The sequence below is a fragment of the Lontra canadensis genome, unplaced genomic scaffold, assembly GCF_010015895.1.
Source record: "Lontra canadensis isolate GAN:19392208 unplaced genomic scaffold, GSC_riverotter_1.0 scaffold8, whole genome shotgun sequence".
NCBI lineage: Eukaryota > Metazoa > Chordata > Mammalia > Carnivora > Mustelidae > Lontra > Lontra canadensis.
Window position 1 is genome coordinate 25,784,444 of NW_022631002.1, and position 17,822 is coordinate 25,802,265.

General features: G+C 44.4%; 1 protein-coding gene across 3 annotated transcripts in view; it reads left to right on the forward strand.

Moving 5' to 3' along the window:
• Positions 1-17,822, forward strand: part of CSNK2A2 (casein kinase 2 alpha 2) — a 37,759-nt gene that overhangs the window by 17,627 nt on the left and 2,310 nt on the right. For 2 of the 3 annotated variants that reach the window (XM_032854344.1, XM_032854341.1), the window contains 7 exons: positions 4,128-4,187; positions 8,943-9,026; positions 9,803-9,913; positions 10,152-10,253; positions 10,781-10,881; positions 12,067-12,215; positions 13,655-13,749. In XM_032854344.1, the coding sequence (XP_032710235.1) occupies positions 4,128-4,187; positions 8,943-9,026; positions 9,803-9,913; positions 10,152-10,253; positions 10,781-10,881; positions 12,067-12,215; positions 13,655-13,731 (684 nt within the window). In that variant the 3' untranslated portion in view covers positions 13,732-13,749. Of the gene's footprint in view, positions 1-4,127; positions 4,188-8,942; positions 9,027-9,802; positions 9,914-10,151; positions 10,254-10,780; positions 10,882-12,066; positions 12,216-13,654; positions 14,516-17,822 lie in introns of those variants that run through there. The other variant, XM_032854342.1, reaches the window with a different exon arrangement.

A 17,822-nucleotide genomic window follows, 5' to 3' on the forward strand; every position in this document is an offset into this window, starting at 1 on the left:
GGTTGAAATGAACAGTTACAGAAAACTCTTAAACTTGACATTTTCTCAAGGAAGCTGAAGTATAGTTGTGGCAGAAAAAGTTTCTACTGAGACATGCTTCTCAATTTTCTGTGCTTTTGGAAGAATGTAAATTAAAATATACATTTTAATTTTTGTAACATTATAGTGATACAAAGTATATCATCTGGACATTATAAAGATTGGTAAGGGATCCTGAATAGGGTCCATTTGAGAAGATGGTAGACCCATATTGCTCTGTGGAGAATTTCTAAATCACTCCCAGAGAGGTGGGCCTTGACTAGCTAATGTCTTGAGGCCTTGTTAATGCTTGTAGTAGTTTGATGTGGAAAGGATCTTCTTTGTAAGACCTGTACCAGTGATTAGTAATAACTTTGATTTGCTTGATGAATGATTTGTTCTGCTTCCGTAAATTTCTAAAAATATTGACCTTGATTTTATTCTGGATCTTGGGGTTATGTTTTAATGCCAGTACTGGTGACAACTGCATTAAGCACCTTTCACACTATATATCCCACTGCCTCTGCATTTTCTTCTCCCTCTTTGGGGACCACTGGGACTTCTGGGCAGAGACTGAGCTGTGTGTGTGAGGGAGTCTGCAAGCTCTGTGTGTAGGGTGAGAGTTTGCTGTGTCTGTGATTCCCACATGTGGCTGGGAACCTTCTTGAGCTGCATAGTCCTCCTCGGGTTGATCGTGATGCAGCCGAAGTACACCCACCGTCTCTGAGGACCAAGTATACAGTGAGAGCGAGGCCACATGGGGCCATTCCGTTCTGGGTGGCAGTTTTAGACCAAGGAGGGTCTGAGGCAGTTGACCAAATTGCCATTTTTCCATTGCTCCTCAGACTTTCTGAGATTAATAAAAAGTCCCAGGATATTTCCACTTTGGGCCTCTTGAGCCTGGAGTAGGTCTGATTTCTGAGAAAATGCCAGTGTGTTTGAGGCTTTGGAACCAAGCTAGGATTGGTGAATAGTTTCTTCCTCAGCACCTTTGTAATCTTCTGGGAAGCATAGGCTTGTTTTGCTTTTGATAAGTCATTTATTTCATGAAAATATAAGCAAAGCTAACTTCCTGCCAACACTTTGCAGTTGGTTGGTTAACAATGTTCTCCACATAGCTGGCCAAGAAGAATGGAGGGAAAGTGTGGTTCTTGTGAAATTTCCCTTTATAACTCATCATGGACTCTTCACACTTAGGTTTCCTGGAAGATAGTTTTAATTTGTTCCATTGACTGGTGAATGTTATCAAAGACAAATATTTATCGATTGCCTTCTGGATGCAAGCTGAGAACCACCATTGATGGGGTGGAATATAGACCATGCTCCTTTGTCATCTTATCTGAGCGCTTAGCATATGGACCAGGTTGTACGGTGCCCCTTGCATGCTTGGAGGAGGGGAAGCAGAGATCCTGAGTCAGCCAGTTGGCAACTAACCACCAGCCACAGTACCCTTTTCTTCCCCACCATGTGTGTCCTGATATTTGGGGGTGCTGGTGTGGGACTTGGGGTGAGAGCGGAGTGGAGCAGCCTCTTGTTGCTCACAGCTCAGTGAGGTTATCTTGAGAACCTCAGGTCGCTGCCAGTACCTGAGTGGGGAACATTAACTTTGGGGACACAGCTGCTGTCTGTGTCCTCTGAACACTGCAGAGGACAATAAATAGCCAGAAGATTCAGAGAAGGAAGGGACACCTTTCAGCTGTCTTGACTTGCAGGCTAAGGGAGCTGGGTGGGATCTTCTAGGTTTGTGGGGAGGTGGGGACGCTGGAGAAGGAAGAGTGGAGGGGGCCAGCAGGTTCGTTTGGTTGGGAGTTGGGGGACCCCCACCTGCCCCGGGGTGGCAATAGAGACAGAGCTGCAAAAGTTGGAAGAAGCCAGACTGTGGACCCTGGCAAGTCCTGAATTTTAGGCCCAGGTGGTAAAATGTTACAGCTGTAGTTTGGGCTCTTCCTACCCAGAGCTCCTGAGAAATGAGAGTGAGTGTCAGCCTGTCATTTGGGACTTCATAATGTATTAGACCTAACCACTCTATTCATTTATTGTTTTGTATTACATAAAATTGATGCTGGTTGCAGTAGCTAGAAATGCTGGCAGCCCGAGGACTTAAGTTGTTATTTAGGCCTTACCACCATTTACACAGATGCTTGGTGTAGATGCCGCACGACAGGAGAGGAAAGCCTACCACAGATAAACGTCCACATGATAAAACAGCCCATATTTGTTCTCTGGAAAGAAAATAGTCCAGCCCTCTGCGGGTTAGAAAATGCTCACTTCACTTTCATGGCCTGTTTATTGACTTGGGGTTCAACTTGGCACCATATCTGGAAGCGATCTCCTTAATTCTCAGAGGAGGAGCTGATTTGACACCCAAAGTGATAGTATCTTCAGCCTGCGTCTGTGCATCCAGGCTGTTGGTATGCTGGCTCAGAAGTCTTCCACGCAGTGCAGAGCTGCAGGAGAGCAGAACACTTGAGTGCTTGGCTGCTCCGCAGCCAAGTCCCTCCTGAGCAGGAGAGGTGGTGCCCTTGTTCCTGAGTGTAGCTCCTTCCCAGCCCAGAGACCACCAGTGGACTGGTCTGTATGGGCTTATGCCCTCTGCTGCCTGAGGTTGATGAAGGCATATGTTTTTACTAAGCTAGAGGGAGAACTACTTTTATTTAACAAGGGAAATTTGAGAAAGAAGCTAAATCCTGGTGGTCTTAGAAGATACTAAATTTAATTCTTGGCAAATTGTTTATCTTTTTGAACAGGTAGTGTATTTACATGGATCTAAAATATAAAATGGTATGCAGTGAAAAATCTCCTTTATTTCACTGTCCTCCTGCTGTCCTTCTGCCTTTGTTGGGGGTGGGAGGAGGAATTCCAAGGGAGAGAAACATTTACATATATATATATGAAGCTGTGTTTTATTTATGTCTTTATATCATTCCTGTAACTACAGACAAATAGAGATGTGTAATTTTGCTCCACACAGACACATCGTATAGGCTGGTCAGTGCCCCTTTGAGAGTTCTCCTCTGTTGCCAGAGTCTTCCAATAAAGAAATAAAATATATTTAATCAAGTTGTGCTGACTAATTTTGTAGAAAGTGCTACTTGTGACTGATGGGGAACAGATCTACTTGGAATTGATTACCTAAAATAAACGTGTTGGTATAGTTTCTGATGAAGGTTTGTGATGATTTTAATGAACCTGGATGTGTTAATGCTACTCTGCCTCTTAGAAATGGAAATTTAAAAAATAAAAAAGAGCAGACTCCCAGTGGGTGTGCCTTTTGTCCCAGTATGAGAACTCTTTGTTTGTTCTTTTGGCCTGGAATCATTTTCAGTACCTGTCTTTCTTCTTTTGTTTTTTTTTTTTTTTCTCTCTCTCTCCCATACTCCTTTCTTAAGTCTCTTACCATCTCCAAGAGCTAGAGCATTTTCCTCCTGTTTCTTTTTCTCTTTTTTCTTTTTTAAGATTTTATTTATTTATTTGACAGAGACAGCAAGAGAGGGAACACAAGCAGGGGGAGTGGGGGAGGGAAAAGTAGGTTTCCCAGCCGAGCAGGGAGCCCAATGTGGGGCTTGATCCCAAGACCTTGGGATCATTACTTGAGCCAAAGGCAGACGTATAACAACTGAGCCACCCAGGCATCCCTTCCTGTTTCTTTTTGAGCAAACACACTGTGTTGCCACTTTTTACCACATGGGCCAATGAAGTTCTGATCTCCACTCAGAACATAGTTCTCTAACGGACACTGTGCTGCTCCATGGGTTAGTTTGAAGTGTAGTAAGAATATGAGGATGGTCAGACAACTTGGACTTCATCTCCACAATAATGTAATTTGAGGTGTTGAAATCATGGAACATTGAACAAATTTTTTAAAAGATCCATGTTGAATTAAATGTTTCTCTCCCTTGGAATTCCTCCTCCCACCCCCAACAAAGGCAGAAGTATTACACCCTTGCCCTTGGCCTTTATCCCCATTTGTTCCAGACAGGTAGTAGAAAAAAGTCCTGGGGTTCTTTAGTGACTTAAGTAGTAAGTTTACAGAGAATGATGAGCAGTATTTGGGATGACAAGATGCGATGAGACTTAATTAACTTTCTCTTTTCTGAAATCTGTTTCAGCAACTTTACCAGATCCTGACAGACTTCGATATCCGGTTTTATATGTATGAGCTACTTAAGGTAAGTGGCATTCAGATGCAGTGAATTTTTTCAGGTGTATTCATTAAAGGAGAAGTTTCAGAGAGGACAAAGAGAACTCAGGCAGACTCTTTCTTGATACTTAGAGAATTTCGTGAAGTGTTTGTTTTTGTTTTTTAATTTTTTTTTAAGTAGCCTCCACACCCAACTAGGGCTTGAAATCATGACCCTGAGATCTAGAGTCGCAGGCTCTACTGACTGAACCAGCCATGTGCCCCAAGGGATTTTTTTGCTTCTCTTTTAACCTACATTGAGATCTCTGTCGTGGGATCTTTACATAGGAACTTTCCAGTGGAACTGAGAAATGTGGCCGAGTCAAGAGATACCAGGAATCAGAACCTCCTTCTTTGTAGCTCTTGTTGGCTCTTGGATTTTCTTTTTGCTGTTTAATTAACACTGTTAGTTTTCATGGTATAACATGTCACCCAGAACTTAACACTTTTTAAAAAGTTATTTATTATTTCTTCTAATTCTGTGGGTTCCTGGGTGAGTCTTCTGCTTGGGTCAGCGTGACTGGGGCACACTGGTGCCTGGTGCAGGATGGCCTCATTCACATCTCGGGGGTGACAGCTGGCATAGCCGAAGCCTCGTTCTACAGAGGTGTTAGTCTAAGCTGCTGCTTCCTGTGGTGGCCTCGTTTTTCCTACTTGCACGAGAGTCAAAGTTTGATGTGTAAGCGCTTTTCAAGCCTCTGCTTTAATCATTGTCTCCTAATGCCCTATTGGCCAAAGAAATCCTGGCCAAGCCTAGATTCAAAGAATGGGGAAGTAGACTTCGCCTTTTGACAGGCAGAGCATTGAAATCACAGTCTGGAGGGACATGCGTGCTGGGAGGTAGGCCTCTGTGGCCATCTTTCTCTCGCCATCACTCATAATCCCCTTCCCAGCCTACCCTCCAACCTTGACTGATGTATACACGCACGGAGAGGTGATGGCAGGTTGGGGGTGGGGCAGTGGTCCTCTAGCTGTCTTAGTAATCTCCCAAGACGGAAATTTTGAAACATTACTGGTTGATGGAGGAATGATCTTTTTTAGTTTGTCTAGGTGAACACTTAGGTAAAGAATTCTAAAATGGCTTGTAAAATGGAATAGACCAATGGCTCCTAAGTAGTTTTGAGTCATGAATCACTAAGAATCTAAAGAAAACATATAAACTCCCCCCAAAATACATGTATAAATTTACAGTATTACATGAAGTTTTATGGGGGGTGTGGATCTCAATTTAAGAACCTCTGAAAGATAGAGATGACTGAGTTATTAGCATTATTGAAGAAAATTGCCAAGAGGAGTTTAATGGGATTGTGAACAGTTACTCGAACAAAATCCCTTGTTTAATTAAAGCTAAGCTTTAGGGAATGGGGGTTTGGAGAACTAGCTTGTGAGGTAAATGTGTTTTCTTAGAAGCGCTTATACAGACCACTTGTCATTAGTACCAAGGTGGCCAATTTAAGAGTCCACTCTTACAACTAATGGGTCTTTCTTTTGCCAGTAAGATCAGAAGCATGTGAAGGTAGAGCTTGCTTTATCACACCTTTCTGCATGTCCTCTTTCTTGATACTTAGAGAATTTCATGAAGGTGTCCGTGGGGAAGAGGCTTGCAGTGTTGTGCTCTTACAAGCAATCTGCTAGCTCCATCTCTGGAGGTGCTTGCCGGAGAACCCCATGTATCCACCCAGTGAGAGCTGCAATCCAAATCCAACAGTTGGTTATTTTTTTTTTAAGTAAGGTATTAAGATTTTGTGGTTTTCACTTAGCATACCAAAGATGAAGATTTAAACCTCGTACAGCTGTGCTTAAGTCAAGGGAAGACATCCCAATGACGTAGGTCTTCACAGGCGGGTCATGTAGATGGTACTGTGTGTCTGATATCCCTTCTGCTTTCTGGAGGTAACAGCTAGCCAGTAAGGGTGTTCTTTCTGCTAATGAGGCACTTCGTCTGGGGTTGAGGCACAGAACCCCAGACGAAGTTTGAAAAATGTTTTTCATGCTTAATGGTCAGATAATACCAGATTTTGAAACTGAAATAACTCCCCCAAGGAATTTAAAAGCATGTCAGTGACTCCACAGGGAGTTTGACTAGTGAACTTGGCAAAAGAATTAATTCCCTTACTGTACTTGTTCAGCCTCTGCTCTCCTTGGGTTTTTCTTACACCCCAGGTATTATGGTCCTAATTAGTTCATTCCTTTGGGCAAAGACTAGGCAAAATAACAGAATCGACACTTGATGAATTTTTTCTTTGGGGTAATAAAATGGGGATTGAGGAAGAGGAGATCTTCAGCTTCACGGAAAATGTCAAAGAAACTGAGGCTAGGGCTATTGAGTGGTTGCTGGGTACACAGTGCAGTCTCCCAATTCAGATCCGGGGAGGTGTGACCTCAGGAGCCCTGGTTTCAAAAGACACTGCCACAAAGCCATTGTAGAATCTTGCTACACCTGTTGTTGTGAAGCAAAACAAAGAGAAAAATTAAATCGAAGTAGAACTCCCATAAATGAATAAATCTTAAGTGTACAGGTTTTTGGGTTTTTACATAAGTGAAACCTTCACCCAGATCTGTATGGTACTATGCTGCCCGGTATAGTAGCTGTTGCCCACAGGGAGCTATTTAATCCATGCCTTAATCACAGTAGCCATATTTCCAGTGTTCAATGGCCTCCTGTGGCTAGTGGCTACTATATTAGTGCAGCTGTAGAATATTCCTGTCATTGCAGAAAGTTCTATTGGACAGGGCTGGTAGAGAATATTAACAAATACCCCAGAAGGCTCTCATATGCTCCTTCTCTTCAGGATCCCTTTTCTGAAGATACTATTCTCACTTCTACCACCATAGTTTAGTTTTGTCTGTTTTTTAACCCTCGTATATTAAGCCTCGTGTGCTATCTACTTTTTTGTGTCTGGGGAAAGCAGAATTTGTTTACTCCTGGAATGCTGATCCTAGAGCTCATTCTCTGACCTAGTCCAGTGGTTCTCAATCAGGTCAGTTTGGCAAAATCTGGAACCATTTTTGGTTGTCACAATGGGGAAGAGTGTAACTGGCATTTGGTGGGAAGAAGCCAGGGATTCTGTTAAACATCCTGCCGTGCACAGGACAGCTCTCCCAGCCAAGAATTACCCCAAGTCCCAGGTGTCCAAGATGTCAGCAGTGCCGAGTTGGAAAAACCCTAATCTTGTCTTGTGGAAAACTCCCCTAAAAGCACTCAGTGCCAGGCACATAGTAAGAAGCACAAGATGATAGGTTGCTATGATTATTATTACCTAAGGAGGAAATCATGGCAGTCAAGTAGGCTGCAGTGCTTTGAAGACAAGCCAGAAGGCCTAATTTAAAATGTGTGGGAATAGTTACTGTGTTCAGAAAGGGAGAATTAGAAGCAAATTTTTGTATTATCTAAAACAAACAAACCACCCAAAGAAAAAATGGTAAAAGATAAAAATGGCAAAAAAAAAAAAAAAAAAAAGTTTTGAATCAGTATTTATCCAAAGAAGATGCAGGATGACCACTAAGACCCAAAAAGATGTCCTCTTGATCACCCAGTTCGGAAATACAATTCAGATCCATGTGAGGGCCCACATGAGACCCTCCAGAAAGGCGCTAATCCCGAGGATGAACCAGTGACAAGTTGTTTGTTGGCAAGGATGTGATGAAACCGGAACCTTCATACGTGACTGCTGGGGATGTAAAATGGAGCAGGCACTTTGGAAAACGATCAGGCAGACTTTTTAAAAAGTTCAGTGTAAACTTATGGACGGCTCAGCACTTCCACCCTCAAGAATCTGTGTAAGAGCAATGAAAGCCTGTGTCCTCTCAGAGACCTTTACGTGAACATGCATAAGCAGTGTTCTTTGTTTAGCCCCAGACTGGAGACAACCCAGATGTCCGTCAGCTAGTACAGCCCTGCAGCGGATTACTACTCAGCAACACGAAAGGGGGACACAGATGAGTCTCGGCAACATTATGCTGAAGGAAGGAAGGCAGAGTACTGGATATTGTATTATCTCACTTTAAAAATGCCCAGAAAAGGCAGTTCGGCAGTAACAGCAGGTTTGTGGTTACAGCTGAGGTAGGGGCAAAGAGGAGTGGGGACCGATCACAGGCAAGCTGACAGGGAATTCTTGGGATGGTGGCAAGAGTTCCAAGACTGGATTGTGGTGCTGGTCGCACAACTCTGTGAGTGTGCTAAAGGAAATCATGGACTTCTATGCTTAAAATCGTATCTGGTGTCGTCTGTCTGTGTATCTTCCCTTAGAGTAAAAATAGAACTCTTAGAGGCCCCTGGCTTAGGGGTTGTTTGTAAAATAAAATATTAATACTAGAACACTGGGTCCATGTTGAACAACACGTCTTCATTCCCACAGTGACTCTTGCGTGCCATTTGAACCACTGTGAGTGGGGACTCTGGTGAGTTTCCCAGATCTGGTTTTAAATCCATCAAGCTAGACCAACAGATGAGTGTAGGATTTCTAAATCTAGGTGGCTGGTGAAGTGTTACCTACTAACACCTAGGTAGGAAGCGTCTCCCTGTCCCCTCCCTCACAGAGCCCCCTCTCCACCAGCTGCCAGCATAGGGTACCCCAGAGCAAGGGGGGCCTTCTGAAGCATGCCTGTTCTCCTCTGTCACAGACTGTAAGCTGCTCTTTGGGAGTGTGCATCCAAGCCAAGCTGTCACAAATAATAAGAATATGCTTGCATCATAGTTGGTAGATGGTTTGCTTACTTTTCTCTGTCCTTTCTTGTCTAATAGGCCCTGGATTACTGCCACAGCAAGGGAATCATGCACAGGGATGTGAAACCTCACAATGTCATGATAGATCACCAGCAGAAAAAGGTACCATTGCAGCCAGGCAGTGACAAGGCTTTCCGTGGAAGGCCTAGGGCAGACGCAGCGCTGGCCAGTACCCAGGTGGTACCGCAGACCTGTTTACCGCTGTCTTCGGCAGACTTGTGTTACTGTTCCCTCTTCAGTCTCTGGTGTTGCTGTCTACTTTGCATAAGCGTGTACGCAAGGAAAGTAGGCAGCCAAGCCTCACTGTCGTGCTGTGTTTATTTCGGTCATGGTTTTCCAGAGGGACGTGCAAAGAAACTCCAGCTGATGGTTTCTCCTCATTTTAATGACCCTTAGACCAATCAGTGTGCCTGGACTTACGAGTACACTTGGGTCTCTCCTATTTTCGATATCTGGTCTGGTTGTCCCTGATTGGTGAGTGGACGAATCCGCTGCTAGGAGATGAACGAAAGGCTGGAGCAGTGCTTCAAGCCGGGACTGGGGCCTGGGTCCCCAACCCTGTCAGTCGTGGCAGCTGTTAATGACGGAGGAGTGTGTTACACACGCCAGCAAAATGGACGCAGAGTCAAAGGCTTAAGCTTGATTGATCTGAAGAGAATGAAAAGCCAGGATCATTTAAATTAAAAAAAAAAAAAAGCAAATAAGATTCTGAGTGCTCTGCTCTAGAAGGGACCCTTCCACCATGACTGAAAGTGTAATTTTTGATGGCATTTTTCATGTGGCCCACGTAATTGTTAACTGATGTGATGTGGCCTTGTTCTAAGGCATGGGTGTCTGGAATCACTCCTTTACGTGTTTGATTTCTGTCATGTTTGTAGCTGCGACTGATAGACTGGGGTCTGGCGGAGTTCTACCATCCTGCTCAGGAGTACAATGTCCGTGTAGCCTCGAGATATTTCAAGGGCCCGGAGCTCCTTGTGGACTATCAGGTAAAACTCCTGGCCAAGCATCTCCCCTGCCTCTGTGTGTTTCCTTAGGGCTTCTCCTCCTTTGCTCTTTGGATACATTCAGAACCGAGCCTGAAGTGTTAATTTCAGATTTTTCTCAGTAACTTTTTTTTTCTTTGAATTCTAAAATATATGCAAAGGTCAACTAAAGACTAAAAATCCAGATCAGAGAAATGCATTTATAACACTCTTCACTGACAGGCTGGCCTTATTTCCCCAGATGTATGATTATAGCTTGGACATGTGGAGTTTGGGCTGTATGTTAGCCAGCATGATCTTTCGAAAGGAGCCCTTCTTTCACGGACAGGACAACTACGACCAGGTGAGCAAACAGTGACTGGCTCTTCCCCGTGTGGGGCAGATGCCAAGAAAATGGAGTCCTATGACAGGGATGCTGTCCTCAAGCCGCTAAATGTAACTCAGTGTCTGCACAGAAGTTTTGCTTCAGGGTAAAGAGTTGCATGACTCTTTGTGGTTACCAGGTCCCCAAATGCAGAGACAGATAAAACTCTCTTATGCGCAACTTCCAGAGAGAGTCCTGTGAAGAAGTCGGGCAGCCCTTGTCTAATAAAACCAGACTGTAGTCATTAGATTGTGATGCCCCCAGAATTGGTCAGCTTCTGGAAGATTATTGTCGTAAGTTGTTACCATTTTAAAGGCGGTTTGGAAATTTGCATTCTGTGACCATCATGTCCTGGGGTCTGCCGCCTGTGTGCCCCAGGCTCCAGCCTGCATCTGGTCCCTGGGGACTCAGTGGTGTGGAAGCCCCCAGGGCCTTGGGATCATGTCCTCCCAGGCCTGCAGTGAGCTCTGTGCTCAGTGATTTGGTCAGTTTGTTTTGTGTTTCAGCTTGTTCGCATTGCCAAGGTTCTGGGTACAGATGAGCTGTATGGTTATCTGAAGAAATATCACATAGACCTAGATCCACACTTCAACGATATCCTGGGACAGTAAGTAAGAGAGGGAGGGAGAATGAGGGTTTTAATTTACCCTATTTCAGAACTGGGAATGTCGCTGAAATCACTTGCTAATAATCATAGCAAAATTGAAACCTCCTCCCTTTTTTGCCTGTATTTTTTTTTTTTTTAACTTGCTTTGAGGTAGCTGGGCATTGTTTACATGTGTCTTCTGGTCACTGTACTTCTCTAAGAGATAACCTGTCAGTAGAAAACGGAAGACAAAATCCTATTATAGGAAAAAATCTTTCTGATACAGCATATGCTTATTTTAATGGAAAATCTTAGAAAGCTGTGTTTCTTCTTTGAGTAAGAGCTTTATAGTTTTTTCTTGTTCTGTGTAATGGATTTTTACAAGATACCAAATTTTGGGGCACCTGGGTGGCTCAGTGGGTTAAGGCCTCTACCTTCGGCTCAAGTCATGATCCTGGGGTCTTGGGATTGAGCCCTGCATCGGGCTCTCTGCTCAGCGGGGAACCTGCCTCCTCCTCTCTCTCTGCCTGCTTCTCTGCGTACTTGTGATCTCCATCTGTCAAATAAAATAAATAAAATCTTTAAAAGAAAAAAAGCGGATTTTAAAGTATATTTGCAGGTACAGTGAGATAGTATTGAAAAGTAAATGCATTGGGGCACCTGGGGGGCTCAGTGGATTAAGCCTCTGCCTTCAGCTCAGGTTATGATTTCAGGGTCCTGGGATCAAGCCCCACATCGGGCTCTCTGCTCAGCAGGGAGCCTGCTTCCCTCTCTGTCTCTGCCTGCCTCTCTGCCTGCTTGTGATCTCTCTTTCTGTCAAATAAATAAAATCTTTAAAAAAAAAAAAAAGGAAAAGTAAATGCATTGGCAATTTTCAGTGTTTTATGGAGCCTCTAGATTTCTGAGGTTGGCTCTCTAAATATTTCTGTTGAACAAAAATAACTCCATCACCTCTGTGCCTCACCAAATGGACTAAAAGCCTGATGCCTAAGAGGTGATCTAGGAAGGTGCCACAGATTCTAAATGAGATGTCAAAATTTTTGCTCCTTTTATTTGTCAGAGAGCACTGGTTTTTGTTTCAGGATGCTGCGAGTGTCCCTGTGGGGGGTGGGGCAGATACGGTGAGAAAGAGATTGAACGAGATTGAAATCCGTGCAATAGTCTAAGATTTTGTTCTTGGTACTAACGCTTCCCTTTCCTTCTCAGACATTCACGGAAACGCTGGGAAAACTTTATCCATAGTGAGAACAGACACCTCGTCAGCCCCGAGGCTCTAGATCTGCTGGACAAACTTCTGCGATATGACCATCAACAGAGACTGACTGCCAAAGAGGCCATGGAGCACCCGTACTTCTGTGAGTCTCCCGGGGTGTAGTGTATTAAAGGAGAAAGAGTTGCTTATCTTTGAGGCCAGTCAGGAGAATTCTAGCGGTTTGGATTGAATCATCCGTGGAATTTGGCCTCACTGGTTCTCGACTGTTGAGACAGTTTTGCTGTTCCGTTTCTTGGCCTGCAGGGGGTTTGCTTGTCCGCTGCCTTAGCTCTCCTTGAGTCTGGTCTGTGGACCATTTCCTATGGCCCTGAGTTGGAGATCATGAGCACCTGAACATTGTTTTCAGATACATACATCTGTGTGGGACCCTAACCCAAGATACCTTCCCCTCAAAAAACAAGTAGTTTAAAGTAATAAGGTGACTGTGGTATATTTTTAAAGAAGGAAATGTTAAATAAAGGAATTTGAGTAAAGGAAAGCAGGTGTGGAAAGACCTCACTAAAATCCTTCCTCAGTTAAAGAATTTTGGGGTCTCCCTTCATAGTGTGGGTATGGATCAGTGCCTGGGGTTGCTTATTGTCTGCATGTGTACCACCCTCCCCCGCAATACAGTAGGTCTCAAATAAGCTTTCCCCTTAATTGCTGGCAACATGAGATGATATGGTCCAGGCACAGAGGAGACTGGGGATAAAGGTTACAGGACCTGTCTTAACTCACTCTCTGAATCAAGAAAAAAAACTTTCAGCCTATCTGTTGGGTTGGCCAGTATGCTATCTTCCTTTCTTTTCTTCCCTTCTAGAGATTAAGCAAATCTTACCTGTATTATACAATTCTTGAACCTGCTGGCCTGTAAGCATTAGTGGACAACAAATTGGAAAGGTTTTACCCTTTGGCCTTCTAGACCTCAGATAATCACAACGCAGGGGGCCCTCTTTCCAATTTCCGGCATAGGAAGCTATTTTCACCCTCTGAGTTAGAGTCAATTAATAATTCTGATGTTTGTAATACATAATTCATGATCTGTCTACTTTTCTGAATACACATCTTCTGTAGAAAAAAAAAAGTGTTTCAAATGACTGTTGCTTAAAATTGATAGGTCTTCTAATGGCTCTTTTCATTCCTTTGCTCCCAAGTGCTCATTACTGCGCATGATTTGAAGAAATTAGGGGTTGGACCTGACATTAGTATTCAAGGAAAATAACACATAAGAAGATTAGTAGTGATTTTGAACAGTGGGAAGTCAATGTTTGTGGACCTCTGTTTTCCAAGAGTCTCCATAGTTGAACTTGCCCTTTGAAGGAAGTGCAAGAACTGACTAGAAGAGCAAATTCCCTTGATTAGTTTTCAGTATCTGATTTTTCTCTAACCTTAGTTCTGTAATTTCTGTTGTCCTTCTGACCCTGGCTTTCCCGTCAGTCTGTCTGTCTCTCTCTACCCCACTGCAGAAAGGGGATTGTCATGATGGTGCCTCCCACGGCTTCCAGCCCAGATTCGGCTGACTTCCATCCTGTTCTCTTGCAGACCCCGTGGTGAAGGAGCAGTCCCAGCCTTCTGCAGACAATGCTGTGCTTTCCAGTGGCCTCACGGCAGCCCGGTGAAGACTTGGAAGGCGACGGGTAATGCGGCATTGATGCTTGCCAATAAAACCAACCAACCAAACCCAAATCTTGAAGGAAAACTACAATGTGATAAAAAGAAATTCTAGTCATTCCTTCCAAATGCAAAGAAGAGTAAAGACCTAACTGTCTGTCAAAAAGAAAGAAATCCCCCAGTACTAGTCTACAGGGAGCTGCCGTTGTGGCGGCAGGACGATGCCCATAGTTCAGGATCTGAGGGAACGCTCCCTTTGGAATGCATGGGAGAGGAGAGACTCGGAGTTGTTGTCCATTTACCTTTATTTAACAGGAGGTCACTGTTGAATTAACCCGTTCAGTCAACAAGCTCTGAATATCTGACTTCCTATCTATTCCACTGTGGTCTGGGTTTCCTTTGGTGTGAGATTCAGGCTCAAGATTTAGCAAAACGTCAGCAGTCTATACTGACACACCAGCCTCATTTATGAAAAGGAGATATTAAAACAGTGACAGTATTTTTTTTTTTAAGCTCTTTTACAAATTCATGTTTTATGTATTTTTTTATGACATGAGCTCTCTGGGAAATGTACCTCACCCCTGCAGTTTTCTTCTAAGTGTATTCATTTGGGAGCACACTGCAGGCGCTCACGAGAGGCCCCTTCGCCGTCAGCAGGCATCACTTGAAACCTTGTGACGCCGTGAACAGGTCCCTCTGTCTCATCAGAAGTTTGATGCGCAGTGCATAACTTGGAGCTCACTGTAACCTTTGTTGATTTACCTAACCATAAAATCTTGTTGCTATTTTTTCCGTGTAGCCTTTTTTTTCTTTTTGCAGCCTTGTAAGGAAAACCTCACCATTTCCCAGCACATACATCCCTGTGTGTGCGCCTGTTTTCATGCACCTCTCTGAAATAGAGACTTTTTGGTCATAACCATAATGAAAGCTGGAAAGTAGGTCTTCAGGCAGGTTGGGGAGTGAGGGAAACATCCTATTAGAATGTATTTAGGAAAAGACCTATTGAGTGAGAAAATGTACTCTTCCCCCACCCCCCACCCTTTTTGCCTTTTTATCCTCATGAGAAGCAATTTCCCTCTATAATCAGGGTAAGCTGCATTTGGAAGCTCCAAGAGGTCATATGTGAACGCGATGACAGAGCTGTCCTCACGGGCAGGGACTGGGGTCGTGTGTGCAGGGCCAGCCCGTACCCCAGTGACTGAGCAATCATCATCTGGGGAGCCTTGGGGGGTTAGTTGGAGCTCCTGGAGTCAGTGTCAAAACTCGGGATCCATTGTGCCAGCCTTCGTGTTAGCAAAGGAAGCTAGATTCTGTTTTAAAAAGTAAACAGGCTGATTTCATTTTGGGGACTTGTCACCAGTCTGGTTTGCAAGCATTCTCCTCCCCCAGCTGCAGAGCCATGCCACAGCTGTGGGGACTTCGAGCTAGGCTAGAGCTCGAGGTGTCAACCCACATCAGACCGTAGGATTTCTTTATTAACTATTTAATAATGCCATACATTTTTATAAGGTTAGATTGTTTGTTTGAAAACATCTGTTTACATTCCGTATTCCAATAAAATCGTATTGGTATTGGTAGCAGGTCCTATCTCTATATGTAGATTGTATTTTTGTCATTTGGTTGGTGGGAATTTAAAATGCATATAAAACTCTTACTAGAGTTGACGTTACAGATTGAAAATTAAAAATAAGACCCCAAAGCCAGGAAATGCATTCAGTTTAGATTCTCATACCAATACTACCTGCCTATATTGCACATTCTGTATATTGATGTATGCATTTGTTCTACCTGAAAACGGAAGCCAAGGCATGAGCTCTCAGCTGCACCTGTATTCGTATGTCAGGCATGGAAGCCTTCTGATGTGCCCTTCTAGGCAGCACTGTTGGTAATTATCAGGGAGATGTGCCGCTGTGTGTCTTTTTTGCCCCCTACCTCTCATCTCCTCCTCTGTCATTCTCGCCCACCCCCTTTTTTTTTTTTTTTAAGTTGCCTGTCTGGACCAGGCAGGAGGAGTATACTGGAGAGTCTTGGTGAAGTAGTAACCCCATTTCTTTTCCTTGGGTTCCCCAGACGCAGCGAAATTATCTGGAGGAGTATAGTCAGGTGATGGACGTACTTCTGCCTCTCTCCGTTGATCATGATTTAGTTGGTGCAGACACAGCTAAGCTGCCTGTCCTGGCTGTGTGACTGCGGCTCTGACAGAATTACTCTGACAGGAGTAATTCTTTTTATGCATGGTTTACTTTTCCACCACCTATGCTTTTCACTTCTTTTCCTGCCTTAGACAGTATGACTGAGTTTAAAATGCCCATCCCTTTCTGAGTCTGGTCTTGACAACTAACTGGCTGGCTGTAGGTTCTTTCCCAAATTGAAGTGAGTCCAGTCCTGACCTTTTCTCTTACCCATCTCTAGAGCCCTTTTGTGGCCAGATGAACCTAGCTCCCTGGAGATTTCAGAGTACTTAACCTGGCTTAGGAGATGGTCATGAAAAATTCCCAAAGTGGGGGGGCGTGGGCAGGGAAAGAAAATGTGAGAGAGAGAGAGAGAGAGAGAGAGAGTGTGTGTGTGTGTGTGTGTGTGTGTGTGTGTTTGAGTGGGAGTCTGCTCTTATACTTAGACTCAGCTGTGGTATATTTACCCACCCAATATCCTGTCTGGTCAGCAGATTATTTCTTAAGTTCATCTCAGTATTTTTGATTAGCCATTTTGTTTGCTTTGTTACTTTATAACTGGTTAAAAGTGCCTACGATAAGGACTTAGTTATTTCCTAAAGAAAAGCAAAAAATGTGGGGAACAGGGTAGTGTTACACTATCATCTCAGGTCCTGCCTGTGTTCAACGACATAGGCCTGGTATGGTGAGAACAAAATGTTCCTTTGCCAAATACATATATTAGTCTGTCAGGGCTGATGGGCCACAGTGAGCATAAGGGCGAGGCTTGGCTTCAGCTAAGTCCCATGGCGAGAGCAGAACTGATGAGATGCCCAGTGATCTTTTCACCTGCAGCTTGCTTGCAGTTCACTCTCCGCTGGATTGTATCAGCTGCCCGCTCCTGTCCCATCACTGGGAGGGGAGTAGGTGGGAGAAGTCAAGTGGACAGCACAGACCAAGCATTCCTGGGTCTTCTCACCAATGACAGCAGTGCTGATGGTGGCTCTCTGAGGCTCCTGCACACCGGCCGCCGCGCCGGGTCTAACAGACATCCTCTAGCACGTCGCTGCTCCCGGGGCTCAAAGCTGCTGTACTCCCTTGCAGAGAAGGAAGGGACTCAGACTGCTTGGCTGGAGAAGACAGAAGAGCTTGTAATCCTTGGGGGCTCAGGCAGGAGGTGGTTAAAAGAAAGGAAACCAATAAGAAAAACAGTCAAAGGGTAGGTCTTGAGGAGGGAGCATGACTTCTTGACAGAGTTCAGGGACACCACCTTCATGAGCTGGAATGGTGTCCTGAGATGGGCACGGCGCCTGGAGTGGTTCCAGCAGGACTGGAAGTGGTGCCCTCCAGGCAGATGCTGAGTCCCAGAGAGAGCTGACGGCCGTGGGTCTCGGTCCACACCTACTCAGGGAAATGACTTAGGTTCTCCCAGGTGCTGTCTTAAGGATGGAAGCAAAACTCTTTGGGGAACACCAGCAGCAATTGGAAGAATTTTTTTATATGCACTGAAATGGTTCTAAGAGAGTCCACTTGGCCGTTTCCCTTAATGCCAGTTCAGACTGCACGATTTGTTTAGAAACCTGTGTTACTGCACGAGCACCCACAGGATAAAGCAAATTTCCCTCCTACAAATAAGTAGGGGTGGATCATAATGGAGCAGAGTCAAGGTCATTGAACTCTAAGCCCTTTCAAAAGCAAAAGCAGGGTCCACAGGAGCATATGAGAAGCCAGAGTTTGTCAGCGAGCTTAATCAACCTAAGATGGCCTTACGTCCTGCTTTTAAAAAACTAATCCCAGGGTGGGGGTGGGGGAAGGGAGGTGGCAGTAAAACATCTGGCCCAGAAAACCAGTAATAACAACGTATACTTCTGAGCTCTATGGATGTGTTCATGGAAACGACTACGAGCAGGTGCCGTGGAGGCTGGGGAAAGTGATGTGATGGGTTATAC